Genomic DNA, 17,750 nt, shown 5'->3' with positions numbered 1-17,750 from the left:
TATCTGTTATGAAACCTATAACTTGCCTCATTATCATGTTATTATATGGTGGCGGGATATATACTGAAGCTATAATGCATGTGTAGTTGTAGATTCTGCAGTGTAGGCATATAAAGCGGCCTTCTGGGTCAATTTTTCGTGAGAGACATTTAAACGGTATATTTCTGTGTATCACTATGCTGACCCCCCTGGAATACCTCGTGTGTGTGGAGTGGAAGCTCTGACCCATCCCCCCTATTTTGAACGTGTCCGTATTTTCTTTTGATAAATGTGTTTCCTGCAAGCATATAATAGCCGGGCCTTGTTCCTTGATGACTTGCAGTACTGCTGATCGTTTTGTCTGGTCACTCATACCTCTCACGTTCCACGATACGACCCTTATCCTACTACCCATTTTCCTTGTTTTTTGTTTTCCGCAGGGTTATTATTTTTTGGGCGCCTCCACCCCTTTTTGTTTTTATGAGTGAGTCGCACTGGGAGGGTCCCCATCTCTGTATTTGTGTCTCGCCCGTGTCGCCCCGTATATGTGTATGTGTATTACTGTTTGTTCTCCGCATAGGGCTTCTCCAGTAACATTTTGGTTTGGTCCCCCACATCCCCCAGTACAGACATTTATCCACATTTACTATACATATTTTCGTTATTTGCAACACATTTATCATTTGTACATTTACGTTGACATTTCTTCCCCTTATCCCACCCTGAATCATTTTTCTATCGTTTAACCTTATCCCTTTTAACTGTATCTTATCTAATATTCCCCTAATATGCGAGAGAGAGACCAAACAACAGACACCCCCAACATGTAACTCACTGATCCGTTGTCTCATCGGATCGGGGTACCAGTCCTCCATTCTCCTACGCGATGCATCCTGTCGTCCCAGGAGCTCCTTTCAGAAATTTTCGGTTCCCTTTGCATGAACGTTTCTTTAGGTGCAGCCTCTTCATGGTGTCTTGCGCGGCGATCTTCCCCTCCGAATCTGTTCTTCATTTTGATCTATCCAGGCACCTGCATCTTTTGGGTTTTCAAAGAATTGTGTCGTGCCCAGCGCCGCCACTCTCAGTTTAGCCGGGTACAGCATCCCGTAGGGCACTTGTAGGTTTCGCAGTCGTCTTTTTATTTCTACAAATGTTGCTCGCTTCTTTTGTATTTCCGTGGAGAAATCTGGATAGAAGGAGACTTTCACGCCATTATATTGGATTTCACCCTTTTCGCGGGCCTTTTGGAGTATGGTATCACGGTCTCTGTAATGCAGTACTTTGATGAGTATCGGTCTGGCTGGAGCCCCCAGGGGGAGGGGTCGTGTCGGTACACGGTGGGCTCTTTCGACTGCAAACATTGCAGTTAGAGTGTTTCTTCCGAACAGTTCGGGCAGCCATGTTTCAAAAAATTCTGCAGGGTTTCTTCCTTCCGTCTTTTCTGGGAGGCCCACAATCCGCACGTTGTTCCTTCTTGACCTATTTTCTAGGTCGTCTACCTTGTTCTGTAGATATTGTATGTCATGCAGATTTTTTTCCACGTCTCGCTGCATCGGCTGTATTGCGTCTTCTACGTCGCTTATACGTTGTTCAGTTTCTGTCAGACGCTCTGATATTTTCCTCATATCTTGCCGTAGCAGGTTTACATTACTTTGCATCGCCCCCATCTGCATATTAAGGTTGTTCAGTGATGCGTTGCCTTTAGTGATTTCGCTGAATATTTCTTTCAACGTAGGCTCCCTGGCGCACCTTTCGTCCTCCTGCCTTTGATCTTTTTTGGCGGCATCTTCTGCACTTTGGGAGGTGTCTCGTATAGTGCTTTCTGAGGTGTCTGTATGATTTGCGCTGTGCGTGCATATGCCTGGGCTGCTTGCATTATTCATGCTGTCTTCTGTGTAGTGTTCGTCTGGATTGACACTGTTTGCACCTTTATTTTTGTAGTTGGGGTTGTCTGCCTGACTTGTGACTTCCTGCTTATTTCCAGCATGATCTTGTACAGCATGTAGACTATTTTGTTTTTCCTTGTCCTTGCTGTGTTTAGCAGGGTCCGTTGTTGTGTTTGCTTTGTCTGCTCTTTCCTTTTGACTTTCACTTTCTGCATGTACTGTGTCTGCAGTTTCTTCCTCCCCTCCTGCTCCCTCCGTTTGTGTGCTTCTCTGTGGGCTCTCCCGCTCTCCCCTCTGTTGTTTTAGGCTTATGGAGTCCTGTTTTCTGCCCCCCTCCTCCCTGGCATACCTCGCCAGTTTACGTGCTGTGTCTGCACTGTTTGTGCTGGGCCGCGGTATGAGTGTTCTCGGCTCCCTCCCTCCGGCGCCATGTTGTTTCTGCCAGCTGCCGGCTTCATCTGCCTTCCCCCGCTCCTTGCCTCGCACCATTAACTCTGCTGCTGTCTGTTCTGTCTCCGGAGCTTGCTACTGTGCCTCCGCTGCTTTTTGATTGCCTTTCGGCGTCTCTGGGTCCCGTTAACAGGATGGGAATGTCGGATCTTGCAGGAGCTACTCTGAGATGCGACTATCTACATCTCCGGCCAGGCTCCGCCCCCCAACCCCGTTTAAAAGAAATGCCGCAACCTTTCAGATCCATGCTGGCGTCTGTGTGTTTTAATGTCAGATATACCGTATATACTCGAGTATAAGCCGAGACAGTAAGTTTCACCACAAAAAACTGGGAAAACTTATTGACTCGAGTATAAGCCGAGCTCTACTTGAGAATATACTAGGTAGAAAAAAAACCTCCATGCTCACCTCCCAGCTGCCATCTATGTCTGTGCGACAAGCTACTTGAATTCTCTCCGCTGTCATCTCCTGCTATCCTCTCTGCTTGGCTCTGTCAGTGCTGTGTAAGTAAGCGCTGTGATTGGATTGAGCGCCAGCCACTCACAGCTGGTGCTTGATCCAATCACAGCGCTTACTTACACAGCACTGACTGCAGGGGATTTAAAAGCCGAGCAGGGAGAATTCTAAAGCAGCTTGATTGGCTGTGACTGATCGAGCACCTGCTGTGATTGGCTGACGCTCGATCTAATCCCAGCTCTTACTTACAAAGCGCTGACGGCGGGGGATGACAGAGCCAAGCAAAGAGGACGGTGGGGGATGACAGTGGGGAGAATTCAAGCAGCCTGCCGCACCGCCACCGGAGACACAGACACAGAGGGGAGTATGGAGGTTTTTTTTAAGCCTTCCCTGACTTGAGTATAAGTCAAGGGGGGCTTTTCAACACAAAAAAAATGTTCTGAAAAACTAGGCTTATACTCGAGTATATACAGTATGTTTAGATATTAATATAGAGCATAGGATTCCATAATATGAATGAGAGCCCCAGGGGACGGGTGGGGGATGGTGTTGGAGTCTTTAGTAGGAGGTGGGGAGCAGAATGGCCAGTAGGAAGCAGGGAACCCTCTCATTGGCCACAGGGGGGCTCCTTAAAGGGATCCAACCCCCCGAGATATAATTCCTACTGCTAGTATGCAGAGTGCCGGTGATCACTGACTTGGCTCAGGACATATTGATATCTTTATTGAGAGGCAGGCAGCAGCCAGCGGTCAGCGGGGGCCTCTGTAACCATTTATCCTGCCCTGAAGGCGGTCCGGTCATTAGACTCTGAACAAACTCTTTGGAACCGTTAGAAAACACATCTGTAAGCCGTTACTTTATCTCCAACCACCTTATAATCGGCTCAGACGTTATATTAGGATGAAACTACTCGGAATCTGTTTCCCAATTGTGCCCATTTATGGCACCTGGAAGAGTATTACGGTGAGATCACACACTGCGGGATTGTATAATCTACAGTACAATGTAAGGGAGTGGGATTCTAAGAAACCGCATTCACTCACAGCTGAGAGATAAGATGTGACACCTGAAATATGATTCATCTGGTCGGCCATATTCAAATGGCTGAGTGCGAGTTGTGCTGAGAACTCGCATTGGGCATCACATGGGCACATACGGACTGTGTGCTGCCCCATGCTGACAGGCAGTCATTGCAGGTCCGATTCTTGTTCGTGAATCAAACCAGAATAGGACATGCTGGATGTTTTTCCAGATGAACCACGTTAAAACATCTTCATGTTAAAGGTCTATTTGGCTATAAAGGATATAAGTGTGATCTATGAAATTCATGGTCAGCACTCAGATGGGAAATAGTAGCTATTGGCATAAGATCTTCATGATGATCAGCATCTCGGTGTCTTCCTCCCATGGCCTAACCCTATTTCTCCACATTTTTCTGGGACCATGCCATCAGGTTCTGTATTCTGTTATCGGTCTCTATGTCTCCACGTCCAGTATTATGTGGTCTGGGTGTATGTCTCTACAGGTTATTGGGGTCTTGGTCTCCATCTTCGGTATTGTGTTAGCACATAGCAACTTGTCTGGGGACAGCTGTGGCAGGGGATTCTTTAAGCCCTGTGGGGTGTCCACTGCATTAGCTGCTGCATTTCCCACGTTAGGATTATACTCGAGTCAATACGTTTTTCCAGTTTTTTATGGTAAAAATAGGTGCCTCGGCTTATATTCGGGTCGGCTTATACTCGAGTAGTTGGTACTCTGACTGAATTGGGGAACTCCCAGCGGAAACTGACAGATCCCAGAGCTGATAAATCTACATAACTATCAGCAGCCGCTGACCGAGGAGAATCTGTGACTCCTCTCTGCTGTATTTAGTGGTTACTACTCACCTGGGCAGTTACCTGTAGGAATCTCCTCTTTCCACCGCTGATCGCCCCTTACATTTGTCTCTGTGGTATTAATATTGGTCAGATCTTCATCCTGATACAAAAGCTGTGAGACAAATATTGTAAAAGTCAGCAGACGGTTGGAGAAGTCGTGTGGAAGGTTTTACATGTCAAAGTGGATGCTTCTTAAATTGATTCTTTCACTGGTTCATGAAGTTTGGCTTGGAGGTGAGCTCTGAGTCACGGAGGGGGTCATGCTGGCTTTTCCCTCCCACATCCTGCAGACTGACAGCTCTCTCCCCTTCTGTGTATAGGAGGAGAGCCGTCACTCTGTATGCTGCAGGCGGGGTAAAGCCAGCATGACCCCCTCTGTGGCTCAGAGTTCAACTCCAAGCCAAACTCCATGATGCTGGTGACAGAATCCCTTTAATTCTATAAATATTTGTATTTTGTAGCTGTATTTCATTCTACATGACTATAATGTGTATCAAACTACTCAATTATATAAAGGTCTCTTTACAACAAAGTAACTGCAGAATAACAAACGCTTGTTTTCTAAATTAAGTGTGTTTGCCTTTTTGATTATCTGACAAGTGGATTTCTTTTTTCCCCCTAACTGTATTCGGGATTTATGTCCAAATGTCTTGGATTAACCCCTTAACGATGGCCCCATCGGGAAACTGCATCCTGGCCGACTGGGCTTTATTCCTAGAGGACGTAGCTTTATGCATCCTCTAGGAATGACAGCCCTGCAGGCTCAGGACGTAATAGCTCCATGCTGCCGGTTACCGGAGGTAGCCGACAGCATGGAGCTGTCATCCCGGGCCGCGGGACCCCACCCCCGGTAACGCGATCGTCGGTAACCACCGGATACCGGCGATCGCGTTAAACTCAATGAAAAGTTAAAAACAATTAAAGTTTCAGCTCCCCTTACGGATCCGATCCGTAAGGGGAGCTGAGAGTACTCACCCCCGGTCCTCCACAGCGTCCGGATCCTTCGGTCTTCTCCCCAGCACTGCCGCCGGCGTCTGCGCATGCACGCCAGACGAATTACGTCACGCGCATACGCAGAGAGCCGGGAGGCCCGGGAAATTTAAAAACTCCCTGCTCCCGGCTAGAATGAGTAGCCGAGAGCAGGGAGCTGTCACCGGGAACCGCTGTATGCGGCTCCCGGTCACATGATCGCTGCTATCCAATGGATAGCAGCGATCATGTAAAAGTAAAAAAAAAAGTTTAAAAAGTGTAAAAAAAAGATGATAAAAAGTTTGTTTCATCTCCCCTCATGGATCATATCCATGAGGGGAGATGAAATTAGGTACCTTAAGCCCCCAGATTTATCCGCGGACCTTGCCCGGCTTTTGCGCATGCGTCCGTCGCCAAAATGGCGGACGCAGGCGCAAAAGCCGCAGATTGGCGCTGTAATTTACAATGTCCCCGCACCTGGCTACTAAATGTAGCCAAGAGCCTGGAGATTTCATGGGGTGCCATGGTACGCGTTTCCCAGTCACGTTATCGCCATTATGCAATGGATAACAGCGATCACGTAAAAGTAAAAAAAAAGCTCAATTTTCACCTCCCATCACGGATTGGATCCGTGAGGGGAGGTGAAATTACTTAAATAAGGCCACCAGCGAGGTTCCCTGACAGGATCCTTATCCATGGACCTTCCCCCAGTTTCGGCGCATGCGCCCGTCGCCAGAATGGTGGACGCAAGCGCAGAAGCTGGGGAGGGCAAGAGAAAATTTAAAATCTCCTTGCTCCTGGCTACTAAAGGTAGCCAAGAGCTTAGAGATGTCACGGGGGGCCGCAGTGAGCGGTCTTCGGTCACGTGATCACCATTATCCAATGGATAATGGCGGTCACGTAAAAGTCAAAAGACAGTTAAAGTTTGACGCTCCGTTCAGTTTGGGCCCCGTTGTGCATCCAGACAGAAGATTAGGGCCACAATGCATATGTTTCTGAACACGGGACAAATGGGGGTATACATTTTGGGCTGAACGTCTTCATTCCTATGTATGCTGTACAAAAAAACCTATTTTTAAAATTACATAATTGCCAAAAAAACAAAAATCGTAATTTTTTCCTTCTGCTTTGCTTTGCTTCATTCAAAACCGGTGGGGTTAAAATACGCAGTACACCCCCAGATGAATGTGTTAAGGGGTCTAGTTTTTAAAATGGGGTCATTTGTGGGGGTCCTCTGTCGTTTTGGTCGCTCACGGGGTCTACAAGTGGCCAATGGGGTCTGAAACACCTTCAACCAAAATGTCTGTTCAGAAAACCACCCGCTGCTCCTTCCAGTTTGGGCCCCGTTGTGCATACGGACAGAAGATTAGGCCCACAATGGGTATGTTTCTGAACACGGGACAAACAGGGGTATCCATTTTTGGGTGAAAGCCTCCGTTTATATGTCTGCTGTCCAAAAGAAAAAATGTTTTTAAAATCACATAATTGATAAAAAAAACAAAACTCGTAATTTTTTCCTTCTGCTTTGCTTTGCTTCATTCAAAAACTGTTGGGTAAAAATTTGCAGTACACCCCTAGATTAATGCGCTAAGAGGTCTAGTTTCCAAAATGAGGTCATTTGTGGGGGTTCTCTATTGTTTTGGCCGCTCGAGGGGTCTACAAGTGAGCAATGGGGCCTAAAACGCCTTCAAGCAAAATGTCTGATCTGAAAGCCACTGGCTACTCCTTTTGGTTTTGGCCCCGTTGTACATACGGACAGAAGATTAGGGCCACAATGGGTATGTTTCTGAACACGGGACAAACGGGGGTATGCATTTTGAGGTGTAAATCCTCGTTTTCATGTGCACTATAGAAAAAAAATTCTGTGTTAAAAATTACGTATTTGCAAAAATATATGAAATTTAATTTTTTTTACTCTAAATTGCATTAATTCCTGAAAAGAAACTGTGGGGTCAAAATACTCCTGACTCCCCTCAGTGAATACACTAAGGGGTGTAGTTTTTAAAATGGGGTCATTTGTGGGGTTATCTATAATTCTGACACCTATGAGAATTTACAATCTTAGCTTGGTGCCGGAAAATAAAGTGTTCCTCCAAATGTGATAAGTCTCCTAAATGGTTAAAAAAAAAACGAAAGTTTTTCAAACGTGCATTCAGAATAAAGTGAACAGATGGAAATATATATCTGAGCAAAAATTTGTACAGTATGTTTGCACATATTTGAGATATTACAGTTGAAAACGTGAAAAAATGACAATTTTTTCAAAATTTTCCCATTTTTGGGTTTTTTAATAAATATACACAAATTCTATGGGTCTATTTTCACCACCTAAATGAAGTACAACATGTGGCGAAAAAACAATGTCAGAATCACTTGGATATGTAAAGCCTTCACGGAGTTATGATATGTTAAGTGACATGTCAGATTTCCAAAATTTGGCTCCGTCACTAAGGCGCAAACAGGCTTCGTCACTAAGGGGTTAATGGAGGCATGTTTTTATACTGGCACTGCTCCTAATATTAATTAAGACTCACAAGTGTAAATACTAAAGGCCCATTTACACGGAGCGGTGATCGCTCAAAAAAACCCCCAAAAAAACAAACCGCTAATAAGCGATCATTTGAGCGATCCTCGTTGCATCTGAATGCGCGGCTATCATGCACTTTTCGTGCACTGCTACCTGATCGTTAAATTCAGTCTAACCTAAAAATCATCTTTCAGCCTTATCAGCAGTTCTCTGGGGGTAGTGCTGATAATATTGTTTACTGCTGGAGAACAAAAGAACTGAAAGCGGGTGTGCCTCTTTGGGCTTGTTGGAGGCATACCAGTGGCAGCAGCAACCCACACCTTATATAAGCTACTGTTTTTCTATGCTAAGGAGGTGATTTTGTTGAATTGGAAGCACCCTGATAGGCCGACCAGAAACGCTTGGATCCAGGTGGTGAACTCCGTGCTTCCAATGCATAAACTGACTTATTTGGCCAGGGGATGTCCTGAGAAGTTTGCAAAAAGTTTGGAGGGGGCTGGGTGAAGTGTCCGGCAACAGCAGCAGAGATGCCTGTCTAGATATTGGGAATGGATATGGTGAGAGATACCCGCTTGAACCAAACTACTGTTTAGGCTAATTCTTTTCTTTTTTAAGTCACGCAGGGTTGTTGTTTAAGGGGGGAGGGTTAAAGTTTTGGGGAGGGGAGGGGGGTGTTCTCTATTTTTTTTGTCCCTTTTTTTGTTTGTTTTGTCTTGTCTTTTCTTTTTTTCTTTTTCTCCTGGTGTCTTGTGGGGCTCCGAGGCTAGGAGCCCTCCCTGGTTTGGGTTTGTTCCATTATGGGTAGCTGATAAATAAATGTGAAAATGAACAGCCAAGTATTATGTTTTATGAGAAATGCACACGAATATGCGAGACACTCAGTGTTTTCACTTTTGTCTTTTTTTTTTCAGTTCTCATGTACTGTGATGTATCAGCAAGGTGTGCATTCTTTATGATGTCTGCTTTTTCTGTATATTTGTCTATTTTGGCTAAATTAACGCTCCTTTAACATCGAGGCAGTTTGGGATGAGATCCAGAAAAACCTTAAGAGATCGGTACAAAATTCTAAGTGGATGGCGGATAGCAGGCGGTCTGAGGGGTTAATTTCTTAATGGAAGATTTGGTCTGGTTATCAATTAAAAGCAGCAAACTCAAACAGTCTTTCGAACTGGGGCCGCGATTTATTGGTCCTTTCAATTAAATTTCATTTATTCACAAAATGAATAAATTCTGTATCCTTTAGATTGGAGATCGCCAGCTCTTTTGATGATTACAAATATGTTTCATAAATCTAAAGCTAAAAATAAAGCTAAAAAAGTATGTAGATCCAGGGAATGGCTCATCTTCTCCTGCCCCAGTGATGGTTAATGAGCATCTTTAATTTGACATCAGCCGCAATGTGGACTCTTGCCGAATGAGGAATTTGTTCCAGTACTTAGTGCGTTGGTGGGGTTATGGGCCAGAAGAAAAAACATGGGTTACCGGTAGAGATGAGCGAACGTACTCGGATAGGCACTACTCGTCCGAGTAATGTGCCTTATCCGAGTACCGCTGTGCTCGTGCTGAAAGATTCGGGACGCGCTGCGGAGCGGGGAGGAACGGAGGGGAGATCTTTCTCTCCTTCTCTCCCGCCCGCTCTGCCCCGCTCCCCGCTGCGACTCACCTGTCAGCAGCGGAGCGCCCCGAATCTTTCAGCACGAGTACAGCGGTACTCGGATAAGGCACATTACTCGGACGAGTAGCGCTTATCCGAGTACGTTCGCTCATCTCTAGTTACCGGCCATAGGTGTCAATGCAGATCCTCTAGTTAAGAATTTTAATAGACATAATCCAAATATACCTGGTCATACTGGTCCAGAGGCCCCTTTTAGTAGGGAAGGTACTTTAGTTTTCGTTCACGGAGGTCTGGTTTATGCTAGTATGGTTTTGGATTTTCCTCCCAGCTTTCTCTAGCACTGGTCGGTGTATCTATGGGAGTGTTCTGATTCTTAATGCACCTGCCAAGCAATTAGGGAAGGCCTAATGTCTTGTCTATGGACCTGTGCTGATTATTCTCAGTCTTCATCTGATGGTTGGTTGGAATCAGAGATGAATCATGGTCTTTTTTTTTTCCTGCTCATCACAAGCTAAGTACTGTGGTCACTGGTGGTAGTTGTAATTCCATGACAACTATTTGCAACTAACAGCCAGATGTATTTGGTATTGTTATATTCCCTATTTTCTTGTAAGCTGTCATTAAAGGCATTGTACGTTTGGGTCAGTAGAGGTGGACGTGTTGGAGTTCAGGTATGAAGATCTTCAATTTTTAGTGTCTTACTATATAACGGAAACCTCAGTGCTGCTGCCACCAAACCTTACTGCAGGTCTTTGGCAGCCATTGAAAGGTTTTGACCATTCGCCTCCTCAAGAATCTGGTGGCAGCCGGTGATAGATTACTTTTTCTGACATGTCTAGATAGTATAGCTAGTGTTCATTTGTGCAATGCATCCACCTATATCTCTAGGAACATTCAGTGCCTTTGTATTAATTTGCATCCTTTTCCTTTTTTGCACAAGGCAATAATCATTTCTTTTAACTTTTTGGACCAGTTTCTTGACATATCCATATTTCTAACATACAATCAAATATCAGGTCGGCAAAGCTCTTGCCAGTCCAGTTATTTGCTGTATTTTCTCTCAAGCACATCTGATGCAACTAATGAAGCCCTGGATTAGCTGCATCCGGTGTACTTGAGGCAACACCTGATTTCCAAATGTGTGCTGTTGTGAGGGATTCTTTTCTGGAGGTGAATAATTCTAAAACGGCAGTTTGATGGCAAATGTGGCATTTTGTAGAGAAGTTGGAGAACCACTTATTTTAGTTGTGTTGAGCTAGTTACACTGATCTTGCTTGATTGCAAAAAACAAAAACAAAAATGTTTGTAAATTTGGCAAAACAACTTAATCTGCAATATTAGATTACTTTCAGCACCAGCTGATTGGAATTGTGCAGTTAGTCTATGATTTACACTGCAGAACTTTACATTTGTTCCATACTAAATCTCAATTGCCAACTGGATGTGCAAACAGGTGGAAGTTCAATACTATCTTTCATGAAACCAGACACCATTTGTAACCCCAACCTACCAAAGCTATCAATATGAAAAAGCTGCATTACCATCTATAGAGGATTTGAGGTAATCTCAGCTTCATCTACCTGATGGTTCTCGGGGACACTTGGCTTTTCTTCTGGACAGTTCTGGGAATATAGATGGCTGGGACATTTCTCTGGTGGGTTTCTTTCCATGAGTCCATCTGTAGGAAACACACAGTGACAGAATAGATTATTGGCATGTGATGAGCAGATGATGGGCTCTAGGTGACCTTCAGTAACGTCTCCCCTCCTTACACTGCTGATCAGCCGTTATATCCATCTCTTCTGCTTCATCTTTAACCTCAACCTTAATATCAATTAGATTTTCACACTAAAACAGAAAAAAAAAAGTAAAAATGATCCTTGGTTCCATCACTTTATGGTCAGATTCTGGTGAGACATCAGCGTCATCTACCTGCTGGTTCTCTGGGACATTTTCCTCTTGACAGTCCTGAGAATATGGATGGCTGGGACATCTCTCTGATGGGTTTCCCCTACTGGATCCATCTATAGGAAATAACCAGAGACTGAATACATTATATATGTGCTGATGGGTGAATCTAGGTAACTGTCATACCTGCTTTCCTCTATAATCGTGAGGTCTCCTCTTACCCAGAGATGTGAGTGGTGGTCCTTCATCGTGGTGTCCTAATGTCCCTCTAAATACTCCCACTCTTCCATGGAGAAATAGTCAGCTCCCCTTTGCTGTATTTAGTGGTTACTACTCACCTGGGCGGTTACCTGTAGGAATCTCCTCTTTACACCGCTGATCGCCCCTCACATTGGTCTCTGTAGTATTAATATTGGTCAGATCTTCGTCCTGATACAAAAGCTGTGAGACAAATATTGTAAAAGTCAGCAGACGGTTGGAGAAGTCGTGTGGAAGGTTTTACATGACAAGTTATCAATCATGACAGAGTCGATGGACTTTTATGTTACAATTGCTCCTTAAATGGATTCTGTCACCAGATTCATGGAGTTTGGCTTGGAGCTGAGCTCTGTGCCACAGAGGTGGGACATGCTGGCTTTTCCCTCCCGCATCCTACAGACTGACAGCTCTCTGCCCTTTTGTGCATAGGGAGAGAGCCATCATTCTACATGCTGGGAGAGGCCGGCATGGCTCACCTCCGTGACTTGGAGCTCATCTGAAGTCTAACTTCATGAAGCTGGTCCAGGCATCATCCTCCGCGCATCAGTGTTCACATTCTGAGTGCCATTATGCCTGGAGCTCCGGAATGTGACTCTGCAGCCTCTGATTGGCTGCAATGGTCACCGAACTTCCTGTGTTGTCAGCTATCACATCCAACGCCAGGACCACAGCGAGGCGGCAGTGCGGGATCCCAGTGGTGGCAGAAGGGTAAGTACTGCTCAGTTTATTATTTATTGCATGCAGTCCTATTAAAGGGATGCTATCCTGTAACTGGACAACCCCTTTAATGGTTGTACCATGATGTATACATTCCTTTCATTTTTACTTTTTTCCTAGTTAGCTCTTCATGATGAGATCTAGATGAGGAATTCTATATTTTCTGATATTTTTACAATAACATTTAGTTATTTATCCTCCCCATACATCTGTGAAGTTATTTTGGTTTGCTCTCGAGTTAGAGGTCTATAGACGGTCCAGCAGGAAACCTCTTGTCCCAGTGGGTTATGTTCTAACTAACTGAGGTTAGCGAAACGGGTCGCTCTATGTATATTCTTGCTGTTCCAAATCAATTATAAGTGCTTGAGCTGCTCAGAGAATTACAGGTCCCACAGCATTGGTGTAATCCACTGAATTCCTTTATTTCTCTAGCAGACATGACTATTTATAGTTTTCAAACCAAGAACAAACTTTAGCGACACCTCACTTCTGAATATGTATAGCTTCTTACAATCCTATCATTAGTATTGGTCATTAACCCCTTAGTGACAAAGCCTGTTTGCGCCTTAGTGACGGAGCCAAATTTTGGAAATCTGACATGCGTCGTTCAACATAGCATAACTCCGTAAAGGCTTTACATATCCAAGTGATTCTGACATTGTTTTTTCGCCACATGTTGTACTTCATATAGGTGGAAAAAATAGACGGATAGTATTTATGAATATTTATTAAAAGTGCCAATATTGGGAAAATTGTGAAAAAATTGTCATTTTTTCACATTTTCAACTGTAATTACGCAAATATGTGCAAACATACTGTACAAATTTTTGCTAAGGTATATATTTCCATCTGTTTACTTTATTCTGAATGCACATTTGAAAAACTTTTATTTTTTTTTAACCATTTAGGAGACATACAAATTTAACATTACTTTTCAGCATTTTGAGAAACACTTTGCTTTCCTGCACCACCGCAAGATTGCAAAGGCTCATAGGTGTCAGAATGATAGCTACCCCCACAAATGACCCTATTTTAAAAACTACACCCCTTAATGTATCTACTGAGGGGTGTCATGAGTATTTTGACCCCATAGTTTTTATTCAGGAGTTAATGCAATTTAGAAGAGAAAAAATAAAAAGTCACAGTTTTGCAAATATGTCATTTTAAAGACATATTTTTTTTCTATAGTGCACATGAGAATAAGGAGTGACACCCCAAAATGGATACCCCTGTTTGTCCTGTTTTCAGAAACATACCCATTGTGGCCCTAATCTTATGTCTCGATGCACAACGGGGCCCAAAATGAAAGGAGTAGTTTGTGGCTTTCAGAGCACAAAATTTCCTTGAAGGCTTTTCGGCCCCATATCACACTTGTAGAGCTCTTGAGTGGCCAAAACCATTGAGGACCCCCACAAATGACCCCATTTTGAAAACTAGACCCCATAACGAATTGATCTAGGGGTGTACTGACTATTTTGACCCCACAGTTTTTGAATGAATTCAAGCAAAGCAGAAAGAAAAAATTGGGATTTTCATTTTTTTGGAAATTCTGTCATTTTAAAAGCAGATTTTTTTCTTCAGCACACATATAAATGAAGACTTGCACCCCAAAATAGATACCCCCCTTTGTCCCATGTTCAGAAACATACCCATTGTGGCCCTAATTTTATGTCTCGATGCACAACGGGGCCCTAAATGAAAGGAGTAGTCGGTGGCTTTCAGAACAGAAATTTAGCTTGAAGGGTCTTTAGGCCCCATATCACACTTGTAGAGCTCTTGAGCGACCAAAACTATTGAGGACCCGCACAAATGTCCCCATTTTGGAAACTAGACCCCTTAACGGATTTATCTAGGGGTGTACTGACCATTTTGACCCCACAATTTTTGAATGAATTCAAGCAAAGCAGAAAGAAAAAATTGGGATTTTCATTTTTTTGGCAATTCTTTCATTTTAAAAGCAGATTTTTTTCTTCAGCACACATATAAAAGAAGACTTGCACCCCAAAATAGATACCCCTGTTTGTCCCGTGTTCAGGAACATACCCATTGTGGCCCTAATTTTATGTCTCGATGCACAACGGGGCCCTAAATGAAAGGAGTAGTCGGTCGCTTTCAGAACAGAAATTTAGCTTGAAGGCTCTTTAGGCCCCATATCACACTTGTGGAGCTCTTGAGCGACCAAAACCATTGAGGACCCGCACAAATGACCCCATTTTGAAAACTAGACCCCTTAACGAATTCATCTAGGGGTGTACTGCGTATTTTGACTCCACAATTTTTAAATGAATTTGAGTAAAGCAGAAGGAACAAAATCCCAATTTTGATTTTTTAGCTGATTGTGTCTTTTTAATAGAAAGGTTTTTTGTGCAGCGAACTTATGAATGAAGACTTGCACCCCAAAATGGATACCCCTGTTTGTCCCGCGTTCAGAAACATACTTATTGTAGCCCCAATCTGCTAACTGGGGACATGGTGAAGCCTGTAATGGAGAGAACACCCATTGGATTTTAGGGCACAACTGAATAAATTCCAGGCCTCATTGCTCACTTGTAGAATCATTAAACTGCCAAAACCATTGAGAACCCGCACAAATGACCCCATTTTGAAAACTAGACCCCTTAACGAATTCATCTAGGGGTGTACTGTGTATTTTGACTCCACAATTTTTGAATGAATTGGAATAAAGCGGAAGGAACAAAATCCCAATTTTGATTTTTTTAGCTGATTGTGTCATTTTTTTTTCATAAATTTGTCATTTTCATGAGTTTTCTTTGTTTTAAGCAGAGAAAACTGGGGACACGTACCCCAAGGTTTATAGCGGTAATTGTTCTGTGTTCAGCAATACCCCCATTATAGGTCCAATTTGCATACAGGACACATTGCTAGGCCTATAATGGAGGGACTACCTATTGGATTTCAGGGCGCAACTAAATAAAAATGACTCCCTAAAAAGAACACTCCCCCCCCCCCCCTCCTTTTGGTGTTTCAGGACAATAAGTTATAGGGCGGCATAAGTGATAAAGAAATTAAAAAAGTAAAATTAATAATGTAAAACGGTGTGATAAATTTCGAAACAGGGGTAATTACAAAGGCCAGGGTGGGATGGGCACGTGGGGCAATAAAAACGTGTATGGCTCCTCCTCCCTTGCTTTGTGCAGACGCAACACCTTTTTTGAGCGTATTTTTTGCCCGGAGTCTCCGGGATGGGGTGCATAAAGTGGCGCTCTGTGAGCCTTCGCACCTCCTCAGATTCCAATGCATTTCGAGGTGCGGTGGTCTCAAATAATAGATGCTCGATGAGCTCCTCCTGGAACTGGAGGAAGCTCAGGATGCCCCCAGATAACTTATAGAGGACGTGCGCGTTATAGGTAGCCATCTGTATTAGGTAGATCGCTACCTTCTTATACCACGCACGCGTCTTTCTTTTAACCAAGTACGGTTGTAGAGCCTGGTCGGATAAATCGACCCCCCCCATAAATTTATTATAATCAGTCACACAGACCGGTTTTATTTTCTGCGTTGCAGCCCCCCTCTCCCTTACTGCAACGCAGGCGTCTGTGTGAACAGTGGACAGCATATAAACATCCTTTTTGTCGCACCACTTTATCGCAAGTAAGGGGTCCTTTGCCAGCGCGTAAGATGCTCCTTTGTCCACACGTCTTGAAACCAGGGGTTGTGGGAACCCTACTCTATTTCTGCTCACCGTTCCGCAGCCACCTGTGTCTGCGTCATGTAATGCCTTGAACAGGGGGATGCTGGTGTAATAATTGTCCGTGTAAATGTGGTACCCTGTATTTAAAAAAGGGCCCACAAGCTCCCACACGATTTTCCCACTCACGCCGATATCTTCTGGACAATTGGGGGGATTTAGGTGGCGGTCTCTACCCTCATAAATAAAAAAATCGGATGTATATCCGCTCGCGCTTTCACATATTTTATATAGTTTCACACCATATCTAGCGCGTTTTGATGGTATGAACTGGCGAAAAGATAGACGGCCCTTGAAGCTCATGAGTGACTCGTCTACCGCCAAATTTTTTTCTGGGGTGTAAACGTTTTTAAAATAATCTTTTAATAGAATTATAAGGGGCCTCAACTTAGACAAGCGGTCATACTCGGGGTCGTTTCTGGGGGGAATTTGTGTATTATCGGCGAGGTGGAAAAATCGCATGGTGTTTTCGAACTGCTGGCGGGGCATTACTGATGCAAACACAGGTGTTGCGTGAACGGCGCTAGCAGACCAGTAGGACCGTAAAGATGGTTTTTTAACGAGTCCCATAAGAAGGACAATTCCCAGGAATTTTTTAACTCCTGGGATGTCAATGGGGGTCCACGTCCTGGAGTATAACGATGCGGGGTGCGCGGTTATGTACTGTCCGGCATAAGTGTTTGTCTGCCGGACAATGAGATCCAGGACGGCATCACTTATGAATAAATTTAAAAAATTAAATGGAGTGAAATTAGCGACGTCCGCATTTATGCCAGGCGTGGCGGTAAATGCGGGGATGCGGGGCAAAAATTCATCTGCGTTACTCCACGCAGTCGCAGGCGCCACAATGTTTGGCCCTGCTGCCCCAACAACTACCTCAGCCTCTACAGCGCTAGAGGCTGAGTCGTCGCTTAAAAAAAACTCCGACTCGCTGGTAGCCTCACTACCGGAGCTTGACGCAAAGAGCATCGCATACGCCTGCTCTGCGGTATAGCGGCTACGATCCATTTTATAAATTTTTTAAAAATGGACATAAAAAAAAAAATGAAAAAAAATAATGTATCCCACAAAAAAAGACAGACGTGGGTATAGTGGGGTAATTAGGGTATGAGGGGCGGCGAAGACAGGGTGAGGAGGTAGACAAAATAAAAAATATATATTTTACCCCCCCAAAATTAAAAAAAAAACAGACGCGGGTGTAGAGGGGTAATAAGGGTACGAGGGGCGGTAAATATGGGACAGCGGCGGGGGTTTTTTCTGTGTTTTTTCAATGAATATCGCACACGATTTTTCTCAGCTATCTCTCTCCTGTCACAAATCACTCTGAGTGACGGGAGAGATACGCAGGACTCATCGTGTGCGATATTTACTAAACAAATGACATGGATGGCTGTGATAG

The 17,750-nt window shown here is 44.1% G+C and overlaps 2 protein-coding genes across 2 annotated transcripts in view; both read right to left on the bottom strand.

Moving 5' to 3' along the window:
- Positions 1 to 17,750, bottom strand: part of LOC136628986 (zinc finger protein 420-like) — a 457,969-nt gene that overhangs the window by 91,303 nt on the left and 348,916 nt on the right. The window lies entirely within an intron of this gene.
- LOC136629012 (oocyte zinc finger protein XlCOF7.1-like) overlaps positions 1 to 17,750 on the bottom strand; it is a 45,065-nt gene that overhangs the window by 14,230 nt on the left and 13,085 nt on the right. The window contains exon 3 of the mRNA XM_066605117.1: positions 12,006 to 12,108. Coding sequence (XP_066461214.1) covers positions 12,006 to 12,108 — 103 coding nt within the window. The remainder of the gene's footprint in view (positions 1 to 12,005; positions 12,109 to 17,750) is intronic.

This window comes from Eleutherodactylus coqui, chromosome 5 (assembly GCF_035609145.1).
Source record: "Eleutherodactylus coqui strain aEleCoq1 chromosome 5, aEleCoq1.hap1, whole genome shotgun sequence".
Lineage (NCBI taxonomy): Eukaryota > Metazoa > Chordata > Amphibia > Anura > Eleutherodactylidae > Eleutherodactylus > Eleutherodactylus coqui.
The sequence above is the reverse complement of the archived record's forward strand: the minus strand, read 5'-3'. Positions and strand labels throughout refer to the sequence as shown.